Source organism: Phacochoerus africanus, chromosome 4 (genome assembly GCF_016906955.1).
Source record: "Phacochoerus africanus isolate WHEZ1 chromosome 4, ROS_Pafr_v1, whole genome shotgun sequence".
Taxonomy (NCBI): domain Eukaryota; kingdom Metazoa; phylum Chordata; class Mammalia; order Artiodactyla; family Suidae; genus Phacochoerus; species Phacochoerus africanus.
Genome location: NC_062547.1, coordinates 131,248,288 through 131,268,576, shown reverse-complemented (window position 1 = coordinate 131,268,576; position 20,289 = coordinate 131,248,288). Strand labels below are relative to the sequence as shown.

Sequence of the window (20,289 nt, the reverse complement as noted above, 5' to 3'; positions counted from 1 at the left end):
TCCCGTTCTGAGAGCATTTCGGTTCCAGCCCTTATGCCTAAGACTAATCCACATTTAATCTTATATATTTTTCCTTTTATTAAACAGTAAAGGACCAAAGTTGCTCTCATAGGCCTTCAAACTCAAGCTAGCATAAAGTGAGTGTATGAAAGGTATAAAAAGTTACATTAAGCCCTTTCCCAAGAATGTTTGCAAATTTTAAATAAATATGTCATAAACCGTCACATGCATATGTTGTATTTTTTTTTTAACACAAAGAAGTTCTTTTAAAATCTTTACCGTCTTCAGTTCACTCTGTTTAGAAGGATATTTTATTTTAGATTAATACTTGACTGTGGATCTTTTAGATTTTCAGATAATCAGTGTATATTTAAAAAATTTTTAAATGTATTGACATTTGCATGACTATTAATTTATGTTACTTGATTTTTAGAAATTAGGCTTTTAAACTATTTCAGACATTTCAGAACTAGAAATACAGCAGAAGAAATGTGCTCATTTAAATCCTTCTTTTGCTTTATCAGAGGCAATATTAATAGACTAATGCTGGGCTTCTGCTCTCTTCCAAGCCATGTGAGAGGCATGGCAGTTCTGACCTTTGTGACAGAGTCAGGACCTAGCTAGGACACAGGACAGGGACTTAAAGAAACAGCAGTACAGACCCTAAATCAGTTCCTGCAAAGCAAGTATTAGTGTGTGTCACGGAATTAATGTTCAGAAATATTTAATTCTGTTACTCAGACTACACAGGAATCATGGAGAGAAGCTGAATCTTAGCTGAAATCAGGCAGGCACGGCTAGTCCTCAGTTGTAGGAGTGTGGCATCCAGCGTGGCCATGAGCGGCGGTGTAGGCTGGCAGCTGCAGCTCCAATTATTCGACCCCTATCCTGGGAAATTCCATATGCCACAGGTGTGGCCCTTTAAAAAAAAAAAAAGCAGATGCTGCTTCAGGCAGCATTCCCTATATAGAGGTTTTCAAACCAACCTCTTCCTCTTGCCTCTCCCCACTCTTGCTTCAGCACCAAACAGTCCCATTTTAAGAAAGGGCTTGTGTATAAAAACTGAAAAAAGAGAGAAAAGGGAATATAAGGAAAAGCCCACAGAACATGCTTCATAGAAGAATTACCCAATAACCACAAAATTCATATACTTTTTTATCTCAAGAAATCATAAATAAGGTGGTTCTTAACAGGTGCTCAGAGGAGTGTTCAGCAAAGACAGTGTGAGCCACGTAGTGCATTGGTGGTACTTGAGAAAGAAACTCAAGGAGGGTTTGAAACTTTACCTAATGAAAGGCAAATAAAATAGTGCATCTATGCATACCAGCATACCTAAAGCTGAAAAAAATCAGTGACAAAGGGGAAGGTTGAGGAAATCACAAGTTGGAACGTCAGAGGACAATTAGAAGGCATACAGGTTCACTAAGAAAGAGAAGATAATCTTGCAGGCCCACTGAGACGGAATAAGGAAGTATCTTTTTTAAAGGGTGTATCCTAACTATCTCCAGCTTCTCTAGAGCAACTCACAGACCAGAAAACCAATCATGTGCAGTGTTCACAAACTCCTGACTTTGCTTTATATTTAGATAAAAAATACTTTAGTTGCTCTATAAAGAATCAACTCGGGGTCGGGGGGGAACGGTGCAGAGTGGAAACATACAGACAAAAATCAGAAGTTTCCTGCAATAGGCCAGGCGATGTATGATGGAGCATGAAACCAGACTAGAGGCAGAGGGCGAAGATTTGAGATCTGTTTAGGAAGTAAGCACTTGTTACTGACGGGAGGACGTGAGACAAGTTAAGAGGGCGATGCTGAGTTTATCTCTTAGGTTTCTGACTTTGACATCAGGATAAATGATGATGACATTTGTTGAGATAAGGAAGACTGGGACAGAACCATGCTCTGTTCTTTTTATTTCACGTTGAGAGTCCTGCAGGTAAAAAGATACCATTAGGCACCAGTCATGCACTATTAATATATTGTTAGGAATTGGTCCTCAGTTCCCACAGATATAAAGTGAACCATTTTTATATGCCTGTGGCCCTGCACATAACTTTTTCACATTTTAATGTCAGCTAAAAACAACATACCATCTAATACTAATTTATATAATAAAATCAGCTGAATCTCTTAGGACAAGTTTATTTGGAGATGTTGGAGAATAAAAGAGTTCATACACTAGACTTACTATTGCTTTGTTACATTGTTTATGACCTTAATAGACATAGATTGCAGTGATTACATAAAGTTTACGTTTCGAAAGATTTGGCTCTATTTTGTAAAAGCCTTACGTGTGATTTGAAGTTATCCAACATTTAAAGAAGTTATAAGTTTGTGCTTGAATTGAAGGGAGGAACAGAAACATGTCTGTATAATTTGAACCATGGAAAACTAATCAGACTTAGTAGTTCCTTATGCTAGCACTTGGAGCGGTAGAAAAGTCTTGCATAACTTGGAGGTCTGAGCACTGCTTTCTTCTTTTTTTTTGGAGAGAGCACTCGTGTGCATTTCTAGGTTCATGTTGGTTATTTCTAGAAACCTTCTTCAGATTTTTCTCTTTTATTTTAATGGCTGACTTGATCTACCTAAAAGTATTTAATTCTGTAGAGCTACATAGTCTAGGGTACTTCAAAACTAAAGGTTTTATTTATTTTTTCTAGGGAAGTACTTTTTAGGCAATGACAAAATAAACCCTGTAAAGTCAGTTTGCTTTCTCCTTTGAAAAAATTACTGACTCTACTAAATATGTAGACAAAGTTTTTATGAATAGTATTGAGGGATTTATTGGTTTGGCTTCATTTTTCAGCTTATCCCAAGATATTCTTTCTCGGATTTATCTTCCAGGAAAAGAGGCTTCTAGGGATATTTTATACCACACTGTAATAAGGGTGGAAATGTAGTACATTCTTAAAAAAATGCAGTTGGAAATGTTGAAAATTAAACTGTTCAGGGTATAAACCTCTTGTTATATTTCATTCTAGTTGCCTTTTGTTTGGATCAGATATCCTTTAATAAGACAATGAAATTGACTTTAATTTTAGGGTAAAAATTCTTTGGACTATTGCAACTGGTTTTACAGATAGTTAAGAGTGAGGAAGAAATAATAAGAATGCTGAGCTCTTTCATAGGCTTAAATCTCCTAACAATACATGAAGATACACCAAACTTGTGGGTTTTTGGAAAAATAATAGGGTAAGTCAATATATATTGACATAAAATGCATCCACAAAATATTTTTTAATGAGAAAACGCAAGATGCAGAGCAACACCTGTAGTGTGAGCTTATTCTTGTTAAAGAAGAGGGCTGCCACTCTTAAAATTGTGGAAGTCTAAAAGAACAGACTACTAACTTATGTCAATGGTTATCTCTTTAATTTTCTATATTTTTTCTTCATCTTTAATGATGATTACCTTTTACACAGAAATTAATACAAATTTACATAGAAGTAACATGAATGATTCAGAAACCCTAAGTAATAGGATTTTTTCTCAGTCTCCTACAGTGTGTTAGCTATAGTTTTTTGTACAGCCCCTTTATCAAGTTGAGGATATTCCCTTGTATTTCTGGTTTACTGAGAATTTTTAAATGGTGAATGAGTGTTGAATTTTGTCATTGCTTTTTTCACATTTATGAGTTCATCATGTAATCTCTTCCTTAATCTGCTAATATGATCAATTGATTTATGTTTGAATGTTGAAGCAGCCTTAAATTCTTGGGATGAACTCCACTTAGTCATAATGTGTTAACTTTTAATATATTCCTCAAGTTGATTTGCTAATAATTTTGTGTGACTGTTTCAAAAAGATAGTGTTTTCTTGATTTCATGATGTCTTTGTCTGGCTTTGCTTTCAAGGTGCTGCCAGCTCAATAAAATGGGCTCTTCTCATTACTGTCTGAATTTGTGGACAGCTAATATTGTTTGTTGTTAAATATTCGCAAGAATTTAAAAACAAAGCCACTTAGGCGTGAAGTTTTCTTTGGGTACAGATTTTCAAGTAGGAGTTAAGTTTCATATCATCTTGGGGTTGACAGTACGAATTCATTTGTTCACCTGGGGTGGGACAAAGTGGAGGGGGGCTGCGTAGCTGTCACCAAAAGAGTGAGCACCCTAAAAAGGGGTCTGCAGCAAATCAAAGCAAGGGCTTGGTTGTCTACAGAACAATATGGGTGGACTTTCGCAACAAAATTCTAGAAGAAAAAACTCAAACAAAATGAGATCTTGAACACATTCCATTAAAAACATATGCATACAAAGGGGTCCTGACTCCCCTCACCCCTTTCTTTTGAGAACGAGTGAATTTCTTCTACACATTAAAATATGTGTGGATAGATACATAGCTACTCTGGAAGTCAGTGCTGTGTGTATTGAAAATACGTCCTTCTTGCAGATGTTGATGAATGCCAGGCTATTCCTGGGATATGCCAGGGAGGAAACTGCATCAATACAGTGGGCTCTTTTGAATGCAAATGTCCTGCCGGGCATAAGCAGAGTGAAACTACTCAGAAATGTGAAGGTGAGTGTCACTCTTTTGACGGACATGTCTTAAATGTTGACTTTGAATCCAAGAGAAACATGGCTTCGTTTTGAATTTTGGAGAATTTGATCATAATTATAATTATTTATTTTAATATGAAAGTGAAGGAATAACCTTGGAGTAGTTTTGTACTTGCTTGTGTATTTAATGGGTTTGATTTGGAAAAAGAGTCAATTATCATTTTACACCTGGTTTATTATCTCAGTTCCTGTGTTTTGAGAAGGGGACTAATCCAGCCACGTAACGTTTTTTTCCCTAATAAGGTAGTTTTCTATTTCACTCGTGAGATTATATCAGACATTAAAATTGGGTAAAGAGAAGTTCAAGTGAAATACAGTATCAGGTGTAAAATGATGCATTCGTTTGGTACTCTGTCATATATTTTAAATAAATATTTTCCTTTTTGTATTGAATTATACTGCTTGGCTGGCCACCAAATTTTGACTGGCAACCAAAATAAAAGCAATCATAATTGACTCAAGGAGGATTTGGAAATTACAACAACAGGTAATCTTAGTCAAATAAAGAGGCAAAAAACACTAATAATTTATGGAATATGAGTTTGGGATTATATTGAAATGTAAATTCATCATTCCTCACATAGAATAAATTCACTTGTTATACTTATCTGTCATTGAAAGCTTTATCATTGTTATGAAATTCAAGAAGCTTATGGAGTTCCCTTTGTGGCTCAGCGGAAACAAATTTGACTAGTATCCATGAGGATGCCGGTTCGATCCCCGGCCTCGCTCAGTGCTTAGTGGGTTAGGGATCCGGCATTGCGGTGAGCCGGTGAGCTGTGGTGTAGGTTGCAGACGTGGCTTGAATCCGGAGTTGCTGTGGCTGTGACGTAGGCCAGCAGCTGCAGCTCCGTTTTGACTACTAGCCTGGGAACTTGCATATGCTGCTGGTATAGTCCTAAAAAAAAGAAGAAGAAGAAACTTCCAAGTATATCTAGCTTTAACGAACATGGAGATTTAGAAACTTTTGAGGCTTCTGGTAGTATTGAAGTATAATGTTTATCTTTTCAATAATTGTATCACTTTATTTCAACTAAAATTATTTTCTAAAAACAACAGAGTATATATCTTTTCTCACTTTTGTTATATAAGTATTCTCATCTATTCAGAGTTCAAAAAAATGTTCTAGAGATTTGTTTTAGCCAGTCTAGCTTATCTGAGGTGGAAAAATATGTCTGGAAAATTCATTAATCTGAACCTCTTCCATAGGCCAACGAGGGTCTTAAGTGGGAGCATTTTTCAAGTTCAGTACACTGAGTTTGGTAGTGCTAATAAACTAAAAGGAAGTGTCATAATTACTTCCTGTGAAAAAAGTGATCATAAGTTCATTTAGGCCGTTTACCTTCGATACCTAAACTCGTCTTCCGATGTATGTAATTTTGTGTTCCTTCCCTTTCCAAAAGGCAGTATTTGGGGTTCTTTTTTGTTGCTTGCTTATAAAAATTAGGTCTCTCTCTGTAGACAAGAAAGTGGAAAAAGTCAAATCTAGAGTTTAGCTATAGTCCCAAACAAGAACAGTGAAACTGTTTCACTAGACAAAAAGTAGCTTATGTGGAGTTCCCGTCATGACGCAGTGGTTAACGAATCCGACTAGGAACCATGAGGTTTCGGGTTCGGTGCCTGCCCTTGCTCAGTGGGTTAACGATCCGGCGTTGCCGTGAGCTGTGCTGTAGGTTGCAGACGCGGCTCGGATCCCGCGTTGCTGTGGCTCTGGCGTAGGCCGGTGGCTACAGCTCCCATTCGACCCCTAGCCTGGGAACCTCCATATGCCGCGGGAGCGGCCCAAGAAATAGCAAAAAGACAAAAAAAAAAAAAAGTAGCATATGTATTACAGAGCCTGAAACATGGAATTGGACCAAAGAATTGGGGGTCTGCAAGGCGTCTGGGTAACTACGCTGCTGTTTCCTTGCTCCTTTTTGTGTATTTTCCCTCCTGCTTCGAGGTGTTGATTCTGTTGCTCAACCTTTTGTCACTTCCTTTTGCTTTTTATTTCTGGAATAATATCCAAACTAGATCCAAGGGTGGTGGACTTAGGAACAAAGACAGTGTTTGATTCTAGGTGAGAAGGCAGAGCCACTGACCGATGAGAGTGGTTGTGATATTTCCATTAATCATCCAACAATGTATTGCTTCTTAGTTGAAAATGGAACGAGCCTTTTCTCCGTTTCGTCAAAACAACATATAGAGCCAAGACAGAGTTGGGAGAAAGACAGTGCAGCCCTTTATTCACACTCGTCTATGTTTTTTAGGAAAGGGGGCTCTTGATGTAAAGTAGGCACCACCCAGAGCCCTGAATCCAGTCGTCTCTTTTCTTATTTCCTGCCCAGGCAGCCAAGTCCATTTAACCAGTGCCCAGAAAAAATTGTGTGATTTCATGTTTGGGATCAGTGGGAAACAGCAAAATTGGAAGACATGGTGATGAGAATTTGAAAACTAAAGACTTTATGAAGCCTCTATTTTGTGTCTAAGTCATATTTATTTGGATAGGTCTTAAAAGCGACTGTTATCACTTGTATTTGGGACATACTATTTCTTTATGTAAAAGATCAACTGGTATTTCTTTATATAACATTATTTAATGTAATTGGCAGCATATTGTGTATGGAAAGACTGAAACTATTGCTATACTCAATTATAGGTTTTGAATTATAGTCAGGGTAGATATAATTTATTTCGTGTTAGTATAAAAATGTTGCCATAAAGTTAGTATTTGTTCTGAATAAAAATATAGTGATAGCAATTACTTTTGACCAACTATCAAAGGTTGAGATATTTTTATTTTTATGTGAATTACAATGGATATAAAATATAGCAGTATTTAAGATTTGCTTTTGAATGATACCCTTCCTATTTCCTTTATAGCACATTGTATATTTCTGTTCATATGCCAATGAAATTCTCCAAAGAAATCTTTTTAAATTTGTAAGTTATTAGGTCTGTTCAGAAATATGAAAGATAATTCCAGAGCTTTGGGTCTGTGATTAGGGAAATTATGGTAGCATTAACAAGAAATTGTAAAGTCAGCTTAATAATTTTAAAAAATTGTGTTATTGATTTTTGTGTGTGTGTGTATTTATTGACCATCCCACTTCAGCACTTGAGTAAGATCCTTGAGGACAAAAGCTTGGTCTCACTTCATGGTGTATTACAGAGCCTGAAACAGTTCCTGGTATATATAGGCTACAATGATTTATTGGGAACAGGACATATAATAAGTTAATTTCTTTGACTGGGGTTGAATGTCCAAAAAGAAAGGAAAATATGGAGCCAGAGTTGATATTGTATTTGGAAAGAGGCCAATGATCTTTGTCATGGGTGCTGTCCCTTCATTGGACTTTTTTTTTTCACTTTCTTAATAATCTTATTTATTCTAGTTGTGATTCAAAGTCCAAGAGCATAAACAGTAAATGCAACTTGGCATTTTTAGATTTTTGTGTTATTGTCCCTCTTTGGTCTCCTGCAGGTAAGGTTTCTGAGGTCAGAGGCCTTTGCTATTTAAAAGAAAGAACTGATCTTTTTGCTCATTGAAATGTCTTATTAACTAAAATCTTATCATAAAAGTCTTGTGCTGAAAGTGTGAATTTGAACATAAGTTATACTAAAATTGAAAAAAAATGGTGAGGGAATATTCACCTCGTAATTTAATATTTGAAACTCACGACTCACTATCATTGAGGCTTGTTTTGTTTTTCATCGTTGATCAGGCAGACTCTCTTTTGAATTCTTTGTGGGATTCTTTTTTTTTTTTTTCTTATGTTCTGATACAGGCCACTATCCAAGCTGTAAATCTGAGGGCAAAGCAGAAGGAATATATGTTTTTCTGTGTGTGCATGTGTCTTTTGTGTGTGTAAAAGAACCAATTATTTTCCCCAGTCACCAAGTTAGTATCCCAGATTCAATAAAACCTCTCATGTCTACTAAATTCCTGTCTTATTTCTCCTGGGCCAGTTTGGCTACAAAATCTTTCCCTAATTCTGTCATGCAGTGAGCAAAATCATTCTTTGGTTAAGTACACTATTTCTTCACATTCAAAGACAAAGTTGTTTTAGTTATTTACTCTTCAAAGATTCACTCATCTAAATGTCTGTTTAAATGATGAAGAAAAGCAGAACACATCAATGTAATATGAAATGGTATATCAGAATACTGTCCACATTTTTCTTTGCTGTAGTGCAATATGCTATTTTGAATTTCAGTCCACTTGGATAAAGCACAAGTAGGTACCAAATGTCCTTGCATGATCCCTCCTTCCAGACTATACCTTCTCTGACATTCCTTGAGCTAGTTATTCTTTCCTGGCTTAAGTGGAAGGCAGGAAAACAGCATCATTGTAATGGAAAGTTTCCCTTCAGTGGCTCTTTACATGTCAAATAGTAGTTTGCAATTTTTCTGAAGAGTCCTCAGCTTTGTTCCATTACTATAGCATTTAGCTGTTTGAGATGTGTGACAACAAATATATTTATTTATGCCCATGAAACTCATGAAACTTTTTGGCACGGTATCCTTAGCCGCTGTTCCAACTCTGCTTTGATAAACCATGGAAAATAAACGTCTGTGCTAAACTGAAAAGTACTTGCTTTTACTCATAGGACCAAAAGTGTATTCACTTTAAAATAAATAATAAATAAACTCATTGACTCTTTCCCAAAAGGAAAACTACCTATTAAAATTGAGATTCAAGTAAAGGAATTGTAAATGTTGGAAAACTTTTTAGGTCTTTAATTTTAAAAAACCCACAAAACTACCATCTTTTAAATCTTTTTAAAAAGAAATTTACAGCACCATAGATAAAACAAATCCCCTCTCCTTTAAAAAAGAAAGTCCAGGAGTTCCCGTCGTGGCGCAGTGATTAACGAATCCAACTAGGAACCATGAGGTTGCGGGTTCGGTCCCTGCCCTTGCTCAGTGGGTTAACGATCCGGCGTTGCCGTGAGCTGTGCTGTAGGTTGCAGACGCGGCTCGGATCCCGCGTTGCTGTGGCTCTGGCGTAGGCCGGTGGCTACAGCTCCCATTCGACCCCTAGCCTGGGAACCTCCATATGCCGCGGGAGCGGCCCAAGAAATAGCAACAACAATAACAACAACAAAAGACAAAAAAAAAAAAAAAAGAAAGTCCAGGCTGCTAAACCCAAACCTATTCTCTGCTCCCGTAACAAATAAGATATTCCTCTATCACAACATTTTGTACATTGCATTATAATTATTTTTTGTCTGAGTTGACCCACAGATAATATGCACCAAAATAATATATTAATAAAAACTAGTATTGATGGAGTATTTAGTATTTTTGATTATACTTGAAGCACTTTACCTGGGTTTTCTTTCTCTATCTTTTTTTTTTCTGTCTTTTTGTCTTTTTGCCTTTTCTAGGGCTGCACCCGTGGCGTATGGTAGTTCCCAGGCGAGGGGTCCAGTCATAGCTGTAGCTGCTGGCCACAGCCAGAGCCTATACCACAGCTCACGGCAACGCTGGATCCTCAACCCACTGAGCGAGGCTCAGAATCGAACCCGCAACCTCACGGTTCCTAGTCGGATCCGTTAGCCTCTGAGCCACGACGGGAACTCCCCTACCTGGGTTTTCTTATTAAATCATAATGTAGTGCTGTGAGATTGGTTACTGATATTAACCCACTTTACAGAAAAAGAGATTGAGGCACAGAGAGGCTAAGTAACTTTTGTGAGGTTTAAAGGTAGGGAGCTGTGGAGTCAGGGTTCCAACCTGCCAGGTTCATTCCAGAGCATTTGCTCTCAGCAAACAAAGGTGGGTGACCACGCAGCACACACTCGCAGTCTGTTACGTGGTAGTGCCCTGCAACTCAGCAAGGCCAGAGTCAGACCCATTTCAGTGACTCTGACACCAGCTCTGGCATTTCTGTTATATTTCCTATTTATTAAAATGAAAGTTTGGTGCATACCACTGTGCTAAATAAAATAATCCATTCTCTGTGGTTTTAGAATTGAAATGGCAGGTGAAGGACAGCAAAAGTAAGGATAAGTGGAACTGAATTAATTCTGTCTTTATCCATAGAAGGGCGTCGGTGGCGGAAATCTAAGTAAATGAACTGTAAAAGAGGAAGTGGTCAGGGCTAAACTCCATCTTCTGGGTTACTCCTGAGGTCTCTTCCATGAGGCTTTGGGCTCATGATACAGATTAAGATATGTAGGAGAAACAAAGAATCTACATTTCCGTATCTTTTTTGGGGGGAGGGGATTTTCAAATTTACAATTTATTTACATTTCCCCAAAGCATTAAGCACTACCCATCTTTTTCAATCGAAGTATAATCGGTTCACTATATTATGCTAGTTTTAGGTGTACAGCATCGTGATTCAATATTTTTATAGATTATACTCAACTTAAAAAGTGATTACAAAATAATGGCCATATTTCCCTGTGTTGTACAGTATATACTTGTTGCTTTTCTGCTTTATACATAGTAGTTTGTATATCTTAATCCCCTACCCTATATTGCCCCTTCCCTCTCCCCAATGATAACCACAAATTTTTTCTCTATATCTGAGTCTGTTTCTGTTTCTCTTTTGCTCTATACATTTGATTTATTTTTTAGATTCCACATATAAGTGAAAACATTCAGTATTGGTCTTTCTCTAACTAATTTTGCTAGGGATAATATTTCTAAGTCCATCCAAGTTGTTGCAAATGGCAGAAATTTTCTTTTTGTGATTAATATTCCATTATATATATATACATCCATATAATATTCCATATATGTATGTCATATCTTCTTTATCCATTATATGTTGATGGACACTTCAATTGCTTCTATTATCCTAGCTGAGGAAACTTTACCTACTCTTAAGTACAGCGTTATCCTGGCTACAGCCTTCAATATTCAAGCTTATTTTTAAGGCATATTTTTAAAAGTGATGAAGCCTGTAACAACCTAAACTCCTCCTTGGGAACAGGATTATTTCTGGGCAATGCCAACACAATGGCATAGTTTGCTAATGCTTGTCTTCCTAAGCTAACCCGACCTTAGCTCCCAGCCTTCCCCTTTCCAGCCATACCCTCTCCCTTAGAAGCAAAATGAATTTTTTAACATAGGATAATAATGGTAACTTTAATGGACTCTAGCTTTGAGAATAAACTTGTCTCATTTTGCCATGGTTTCCTATGTGTGCTAAGCAAAAATGACATCCAGCAGGGTCACTGTATTTTCATCTCTTTCCCCATATAAGATAGACAGTAATTTGTAATCAAATTAATTGATAGGAAAAGTTATTTGCACTAAGGAATCTGCTCTTCATGATGCATTTCGCTTGGAGTAGCTGAAAAATTTGGAGCATGTATGTTAAGAGTTAAAATCTAAAATGTAAATCTGAAGCATTTATGCTTTTATAAATCATTTATGAAGGACATACTGGCCAGGAACCAGGTTAGCAGTGCAGTTTACAGGCTTGACATTTTTGAAGCCCCCAATGTATCTTATGAATGGAAATGTCATACCCAAGAAGCTGAGGCCAGCAAGGGAGAATGAGAGGAGCTAGAGCAGCAGCCAAACAGCACCCGGAGCTAACATTAGAGGCAAAATTAGCACATATTGCTTCCTAGTGTATTTATGAGAAGTTTCCAATCTAAACTCTTAGTTTCTTCCCACAAATGACTTCTGCTATTAATGTGCATGCATTTAAGTAACTTGGGCACTACCTTGACAGTCTTAGTCCACTCACAGCACTGCTTCATAGGGAGTTACTTTTTCTTTTTTTAATTGTTATTTCCCAAATACAATTTTTTTCCTACTGTACAGCATGGTGACCCAGTTACACGTGTACACATTCTATTTTCTCACATTATCATGCTCTGTCATAAGTGACTAGACATAGTTCCCAGGGCTACAAAGCAGGATCTCATTTCTAATCCATTCCAAAGGCAATAGTTTGCATCTATTAACCCCAAGCTCTCAATCCATCCCACTCCTACCCCTCCCCCTTGGCAACCACAAGTCTGTTCTCTAAGTCCATGATTTTCTTTTCTGTGGGAAGGTTCATTTGTGCCATATGCTAGATTCCAGATATAAGTGATACCATATGGTACTTGTCTTTCTCTTTCTGACTTACTTTGCTCAGTATGAGAGTCTCTAGTTCCATCCATGTTACTGCAAATGGCATTATTTCATTCTTTTTTATGGCTGAGTAGTATTCCATTGTGTATATATACCACATCTTCCTAATCCAATCATCTGTTGATGGAAAATTGGGGTTGTTTCCATCTCGGCTATTGTGAATAGTGCTGTAATGAACATGCAGGTGCATGTGTCTTTTTTAAGGAAAGTTTTGTCCGGATATATGCCCAAGAGTTGGGGTTGCTGGGTCATAAGGTAGTTCTATGTATAGTTTTCTAAGGTACCACCATATTGTTCTCCATAGTGGTCGTACCAGTTGACATGCCCATCAACAGTGCAGGAGGGTTCCCTTTTCTCCACACCCCCTCCAGTATTTGTTATTTGTGGACTTACTAATGATGGCCATTCTGACTGGGAGTTACTGAAGTGACATCTCTCCCTTACTTTCAACCTAAACAAAATGGTTTACACGGCAAGCTGCACACATGGGTTTTCCATGAAAGCCTGAGGGAGAAAGAGTTCTTTGAGGCCCAGTGGGGAACATCATTGCAAACACCAGGTCTGTGAAAAATACATATTCCAAAAGAAAACTATGTAACAAAAAGACACCCTTTAGCATCTGATCTAGGTTTTGAATTCAATTTAGGAATATTCAGATCACGTTTTAACTTTTATAACAAAGTTATTTTTTAAGTTTTTGTTTTAGTAACAAGAGGAAAATTGTAGAGAGAAATGCTGGTTTGGTTCATGTATGATTCAGAAAGTTTATCTGGAGAGAGAATAGAGCATAGGGGCCAGTAGTTCAAGGTTTGAGGCCCAAATGCCAGGATCTTTGCTCCAGCTGCACCACCTGGGAACCGTGTGATCTTGAGCAAATTAATGCCGCCTTCTTACTGTAGAGATAATAATGGTCTTTTCTGCATAAGGTTTTTATGAATATTTTATAAGATAAAGTATTTGGCCCTCTTCCAGTTAAAGAAGGTAGGGATATACAGTGCTGACAATTTCATTATAAAAGATTCAATAAACCATGTGATTGGAGATTTAAAAAAATAACTGTAAACGTTCTAATATAACATTTTAATTATGACTTGTAGTACAGTTTTGCTGTAAATAAACTCTATTAATCCTAAACAAAACAAAACAAAATTGACTTCCTAGAGCATATTTTTTGCCTCCTCTGGTGAAAAGTATTAACAAACAATGAAATGGACCCAAATCCATCATTACGATGAAAAAACATGGAACTGGGGATTTAAGATTATCCATTAATTCCTTACTGGTCTCAGCCTGTTTTTACTCCCCCGGCCTGAGTTTCACCTAAATTACAGAAATGGACATTTGAGACCCAGAGGACTTGATTTATTTAGCATAACACGATGGTCAGGAAATTGCATTTTTGTGGATTCAGGGAAATTTTCCCAAGTGGTGGGAACCAGTGTTTTCCCCTCAGTGCCACTGTATAGTTAAATCCCTTTTTAAAAAAATATGAAAAAAAGCATGGTAAAGTAATTTACATGATTCTTGCAGTTCAGTTTCTGCTGAAAATGACTGGAAAAAACGAGAGCCTCCAAACACCTTTCTCAGAGACACAAAATTTAGGTATTGGTTAGTGATAGAAAAATCTGTTCTACCCTGGATTGAAAGGATCAGATGAACATTTTGAGCTTTGGCATTAGAAACAAAGGATATTAACTCACATATACTCCCTTATTTCTTCATTTTACTGACTAAATCATTGTTATTCCATAGCAGAACTAGAAAAGCAATAATGCAGATCAAAATAAAATGCTAGTTTTACAGTAGTCTCGATGGATATCTTTACCTTCGACTGAGAAAGAGAGAGAGAAGCTATCTCACAAATTACCATGGCTCGGTGCCTGAAGGAAATTAGTCTGCTCGAAAGAAACATCCTGCTGTATGTAGTCAGATGAAAGTGCAACAAAATATGAAATATAATACCTTGATCCAAGACTGCATTTCTTGTGAGTGTTGTCAGCTATTGACCTTTTATATATACTTTATTCACTACCTGGGCATGGAAAAATGTATGCAGGACTGATGTAAGTTATTACAGGCTGCTAATTTATTTTAGATGCTTCCTCTTGAGTCAACATAAATAAAAAAGCTGTGATGACGCTGGAGCTGTCTTTCTTTCAGAGTCCCAAGTTAGGAACCTCTGCTTTTCTTAAATCTAATCCTTTCATATGTTCTCACATATACTCTGCCTTTGTTAGATTTTAGGACAGTTAATTATATTTAAGGGCAATATGAATAATTTTGAAATTGTTAGCTATAGTCACCTGCTGCACTGGCCTAAAGGTCAAGTAGATTGTTTCTCCAAGCATCTGTTGTTTTACTTACTTCCAGAAGACCACTATTTTAAGCAGCCTCTATTTCAAGGACACAAAATTTTGAATAAACAAAAAGCAAATAAATAAATTTAGTTCTATGATGAGCAAGTTTCAGTGTCATCATACAGATACTAAGAGTTACTGTGTTTTTTATGTAAGCTTAGGTTTTCCTGATGGGCTGCGGTTTCCTATTTCACATTAACATGTCTTTTCAGTTTAACTACGAGAACTGTCTGAAGTATGTTTTTGTCCCAGTTCAGCAGCAGTATACGCAGGACAAATGCAGGGCTGAGTTTGTACGATCTAGTGTGGCTGAATTCTGGTGAGTGGCAGAAGACAGTGTGAGCAGTAGTTACCAACAGCTGTGCGCCATCATACTAAATTTAGTAAGGCTTGGTTTAACCATCTATAGCTAATGCTAATCTGAAGCATAAACATATTTTTCAGCTTCAGGTTTCAACTTCCGAATTCTTAGAAGTGCTATCAGTAGTATGTGACTATAGATCAAAATTCCCTTCTCCAGTTTGTGATAGAATACCGTAATATCTATCATACAGAAGAAACAGCTTTTCATTTTTTTCTTGTCTGTATCAGAGATTAGAGTGAAGACTGCCTTATCCTGCAGAGTCAGTATTATGTGCTAGTTAATAAAAAATGAAAAGAGAGGATCATAAAAATGACATATCTTTTAATGTTTCAGTTTACCTTAAAACTTTGTGTTGACCTTCATTTTCTAATCTTCTGTCACAGGGAGTGGGCCTTCTTTTTGAGAGTGGTTTCTCAAATGACCTTATAAACTTTCATTGTCACATAAACCTCACCCAAATGCTTATGATTTTCCAGATTCATTCCTTTAAATCAAAGCAAATTCAAGACACTTCTGAGACACTCTGAGTGCTGAATCCTTCTGATCAGTGGCCGACAAACTTTTTCCGTAAAGAGCCAGATAATAAATAGTTTTGGGGGTGGAAGTCACTTTGTATTGCAGATATGCAACACTGCCACCCTAGTGCTAAGGCAGCCATTGACGTTAAATACATAAATGGATGAGTGTGGCTATGTTTCAATAAAACTTTAGTCACAGAGAAAAGCAATAGGCTGCCATTTGCCAACCCATGTTCTTGATTATCACAGTCCTTGCTATTCTTGCCCTATTACAAATTGTCTCCCCTCTAATCAATTCTAGAGCTATTTTCTTAGTGACTGGCTAGATGATTTTAGGGAGGTCATGGACAGACAAGTTTTAATAGTTATCATCTATTGAACTGTCTAAGGAAAAAATATAACCAATCTGTCAAAACTGTGTGTTCATGAATGATATTCCTGAAAGTATTATTGTTTGGAACAAAGCTAATATTAAATTTTTTTTTATAAAGACTTCATTTTCTTAGCACACTTTCAGGTTCATAGCAAAACTAAGAGGAAGGTACAGAGATTTCCCATATACGCCCTGACCCTGCATGTGCATAGCCTCCCCCATCATCAGTATCCCCCCGCCAGAGTGGCACATTTGTTACACCGATGAACCTGCACTGATGCATCATGATCACCCAAAGTCCGCAGTTTACCTTAGGGTTTGCTCTTGGTGTTGTGCACTTCGTGGACAACACTTGGACAAATGAAAATTAACGTATTTACCATTATGGCATCATACGGTCTATTTTCAGTGCCCTAAAAATTCTTCCATTTAAATTTTCAAAATGAGTATGTGCATAAAAAAAATTAAGTAAAAAGTAATAAAAGTGATTCAAAGTTGTAACATGGTATTAGAGATGTAATTTTTAATGACTGAAGTTTGAGAAATGACATTGTAAGATTATTATCATCACTCATGTTTATTATTATTATTTTTTTTGTCTTTTTTTTGCTATTTCTTGAGCCGCTCCCACGGCATATGAAGGGTCCCAGGCTAGGGGTCTAATTGGAGCTGTAGCCACCGGCCTACACCAGAGCCACAGCTGCGCGGTATCCAAACCGCATGTGCGACCTACACCACAGCTCACGGCAACGCCGGATCGTTAACCCACTGAGCAAGGGCAGGGATCAGACCCGCAACCTCATGGTTCCTAGTCGGATTCGTTAATCACTGCGCCACGACGGCAACTCCTATAATTATTATTATTAAAAAGCTTTTTCACTTCCAAAGATATGTATTCTCCAAACCAAAACTCAGGACCACCTTATAATTATCATCTCCTAGTCTTCCCACCCTTTCTTATAGTAGTGATCTTTACTAGGCTTCTTGGTTGTCACCTAGACTGCAGTTGGAAATCTGATCATTCTTGAAATTAGAAAAGAAAGATAATTTCTGTCAGCATCATTATCATCATTCTAGGTCATCTACCTGTGTGCCTGTGAATCAGTGTAACAGTCGAAAAAAAGGGATGTGTATGCTATTTCAGTCAGTATCTTATTTTTAAATGTAATTTTTCAAACAAAAATATAAGCACACTTTTTTCTAAAACTGCTGTTATATGCTTACACATAAATAGATTCGGTTTTAAGTTGAAGGCATGTAAGAAAATGCTTTCAGTGGTATTGGGAAAAAATGTCAAAGGTGCCTTTCTTGTTTTGTTGGGTTCTAAGCACAAAAGATTTGAAGCCCTTGAAGATATTTTATAATAGAAAACACTTGAAGTTTGCTAAAAAATTCTCATCCAATACTTTAGTAAAACCATATTGTGAATATTTAGTTGTAGGCTTAGAAAATTAATTCTGCTTAACAAACTCATAGAATACAGCTACTCACAAATTAGATTATCATAATTTTTCCTCCCAAATGGAATATTTTGCCTTAATCTACCATGATAGAAAAAAATATTTTTAAAAATTAACTAATAAAGAAAAACAGGAAGTTTAGCATTCTGGCATTTATTTGAAACCTGATTTTACATTTTAAAATATTTCTTGTATGTTTATTTTCCCTGTAGCTTCAAGATGGAAAATTATTTTGATGTTTTTTCCCAAAAAGTATAATACCACATTTTATATAAATCTTGAACACAGTTGTGGACACCCTATTTGCAGTGGCTAGTTAATTAAATATTACTACTTCTATCTGGAATCAAGAAAGTATGTGGGAGTTCCCATCGTGGCGCAGTGGTTAACGAATCTGACTAGGAACCATGAGGTTATGGGTTCGATCCCTGCCCTTGCTTAGTGGGTTGACAATCCGGCGTTGCCATGAGCTGTGGCGTAGGTCGCAGACGTGGCTCGGATCCCGCGTTGCTGTGGCTCTGGCGTAGGCTGGCAGCTACAGCTCCGATTCGACCCCTAGCCTGGGAACCTCCATATGCTGCGGGAGCGGCCCAAGAAAAGGCAAAAAGACAAAAAAAAAAGAAAGAAAGAAAGAAGAAAGTATGTGGATCCCATGAGCAAAATGTATTCTAGAATGCATGTCTTTAAGAAGATAGCTAAACTTTCATTGGGTGTTTCTTTTAGGAATATTGCTGTATTATGTATAACTGTTGTCTTTACGGTGTGTATAACTTGTGAACGATAGGAGTGAGATGAGGGAGGAAAGAAAGGGGAAAGTGGTTGTGCCTTCACTGTTCCATCTCTCACCTCCTGCCTCTATAAAAAATCAAGAGTAGTGAGGATCTTTTTTGGAACGTGTTGCCCATGAACTAGATAGGAGAGGGAGAACAAGAGAGGTAGAGCCCAATCCAGATCTGAAGAGCCCCCGTTCTGCGTTTCCAGAGTGTGACAGTTAAAAGGTAGATGCATTTCCCAGCCATGGACCCCACAGAAAGAAGATGGAATGGTGCTCTTGAAAAGGGCTCCTGCCACACGAGTTCCTTAGGGTGGGTGGCCCCAGCCTGAGGGTGACTGTTGGAAAGCTGGGCTGATGAGAGTGTCACAGTAGTCAGAAGAGGAGGTATCCTGGGAGCAGCAGTGAGAAGTGAGAGACCTCAGCAGGGAGAATTTCCAGAGTATCAGTACAGGTATTAGGCTTTGGAGCCACCATGCCCAAATGTCGTGACTGCCAGAAATGTTCATTCAGACAAATAGTTACTGTGTTCCTAGCACACGTCCACACCCTGGGGATAGAGTCGTGAACAAAGAAATAAAAATCCTTTCACTCGGAGTTTCTGTCATGGCTCAGTGGGTTATGAACCCGACTAGTATACACGAGGATACGGGTTCCATCCCTGGGCTCGCTCAGTGGGTTAAGAATCCGGTGTTGCTGTGAGCTGTGGGGTAGGTTGGAAACGTGGCTCGGAACCAGCATTGCTGCGGCTGTGGAACTGAGCCTGGGAACTTCCAAATGCCGCAGGTGCAGCCATAAAAAGGAAGAAAATAATCCTTTCTCTCATGCAGGTTGCACTATAAAAACAAGTAAAAATCTACACTATGCCTGTCATGTGAAAAAGCCATGAGAAAGTCAAAGCGGGATGAGAATGAGGATGTGAAGGAGGTGAGGGAAAACCGTGGCTGTGTGGGGGGCAGAGCCCTGACAGGAATCAGCAAGCGAGGTGCTCTGAAGCAGGGGCATACCTAGGCATGGAGAGGACGTTAGAGAGGCCAGTGTGACTGGAGCAGAGTGGCAAGGAGGGTGCTAACAAGTGACAGCTTTAGAGATGCAGTCAGGTGCCAGATTTGGTGGGGCTTTGCAGGCTGAGGTAAGTACTTTGGATTTTCATTCTCTAAGTGGGAGCCAGTGGAGGATTCTTGAGCAGAGAAGTGAAATATTCTGACCTCCATTTGGAAAGATTTGCTCTGGCTGCTGGGTGGTAAAATGATGAAAAGGGAACACACATGGAAGCAGGAAGAGCAATTAAAAAGCTACTGCAAGAGTCTGAGATTGGATGACAGCTTAGACCAGGAGTTTATTGATAAATGTCATGAGACGCTGTTAAATTCCAGGTGTATTGAGCAAGTTGAACCAGCAGAATTTGTTGATGATCACTGGTGAGGTAGGAGAAGAAAAGAATCGAGTAATCCTAAGGGTTTGGGAACAGAAAGGATGAAGTTGCCATTAACTGAGACGGAGAACACCTGTGGGTAGAACGAACTAGAGGGGTGGGGGGAAGGGGTGACGAGCTCAGCTTCAGATTAGTTTGAATCACCTGTGAGACATTCCTGTAGCCATTTGTAGTTGCAAATACGGGTTAGGTACCAGGGTAAGGGCAAGATTGACGATATACCTTTGGGAGTCTTCATGGAGTTCCTGTCGTGGCTCAGTGGTTAATGAATCCAACTAGTCCATGAAGGATGCGGGCTGGATCCCTGGCCTCGGTCAGTAGTTAAGGATCCGGCGTTGCCGAGAGCTGTGCTGTAGGTCACAAACGCGGCT

General features: G+C 38.1%; 1 protein-coding gene across 1 annotated transcript in view; it reads left to right on the top strand.

The window, feature by feature from the left end:
- FBN2 (fibrillin 2) overlaps positions 1 to 20,289 on the top strand; it is a 219,281-nt gene that overhangs the window by 63,193 nt on the left and 135,799 nt on the right. Inside the window, exon 7 of the mRNA XM_047778547.1 lies at positions 4,391 to 4,516. Coding sequence (XP_047634503.1) covers positions 4,391 to 4,516 — 126 coding nt within the window. The remainder of the gene's footprint in view (positions 1 to 4,390; positions 4,517 to 20,289) is intronic.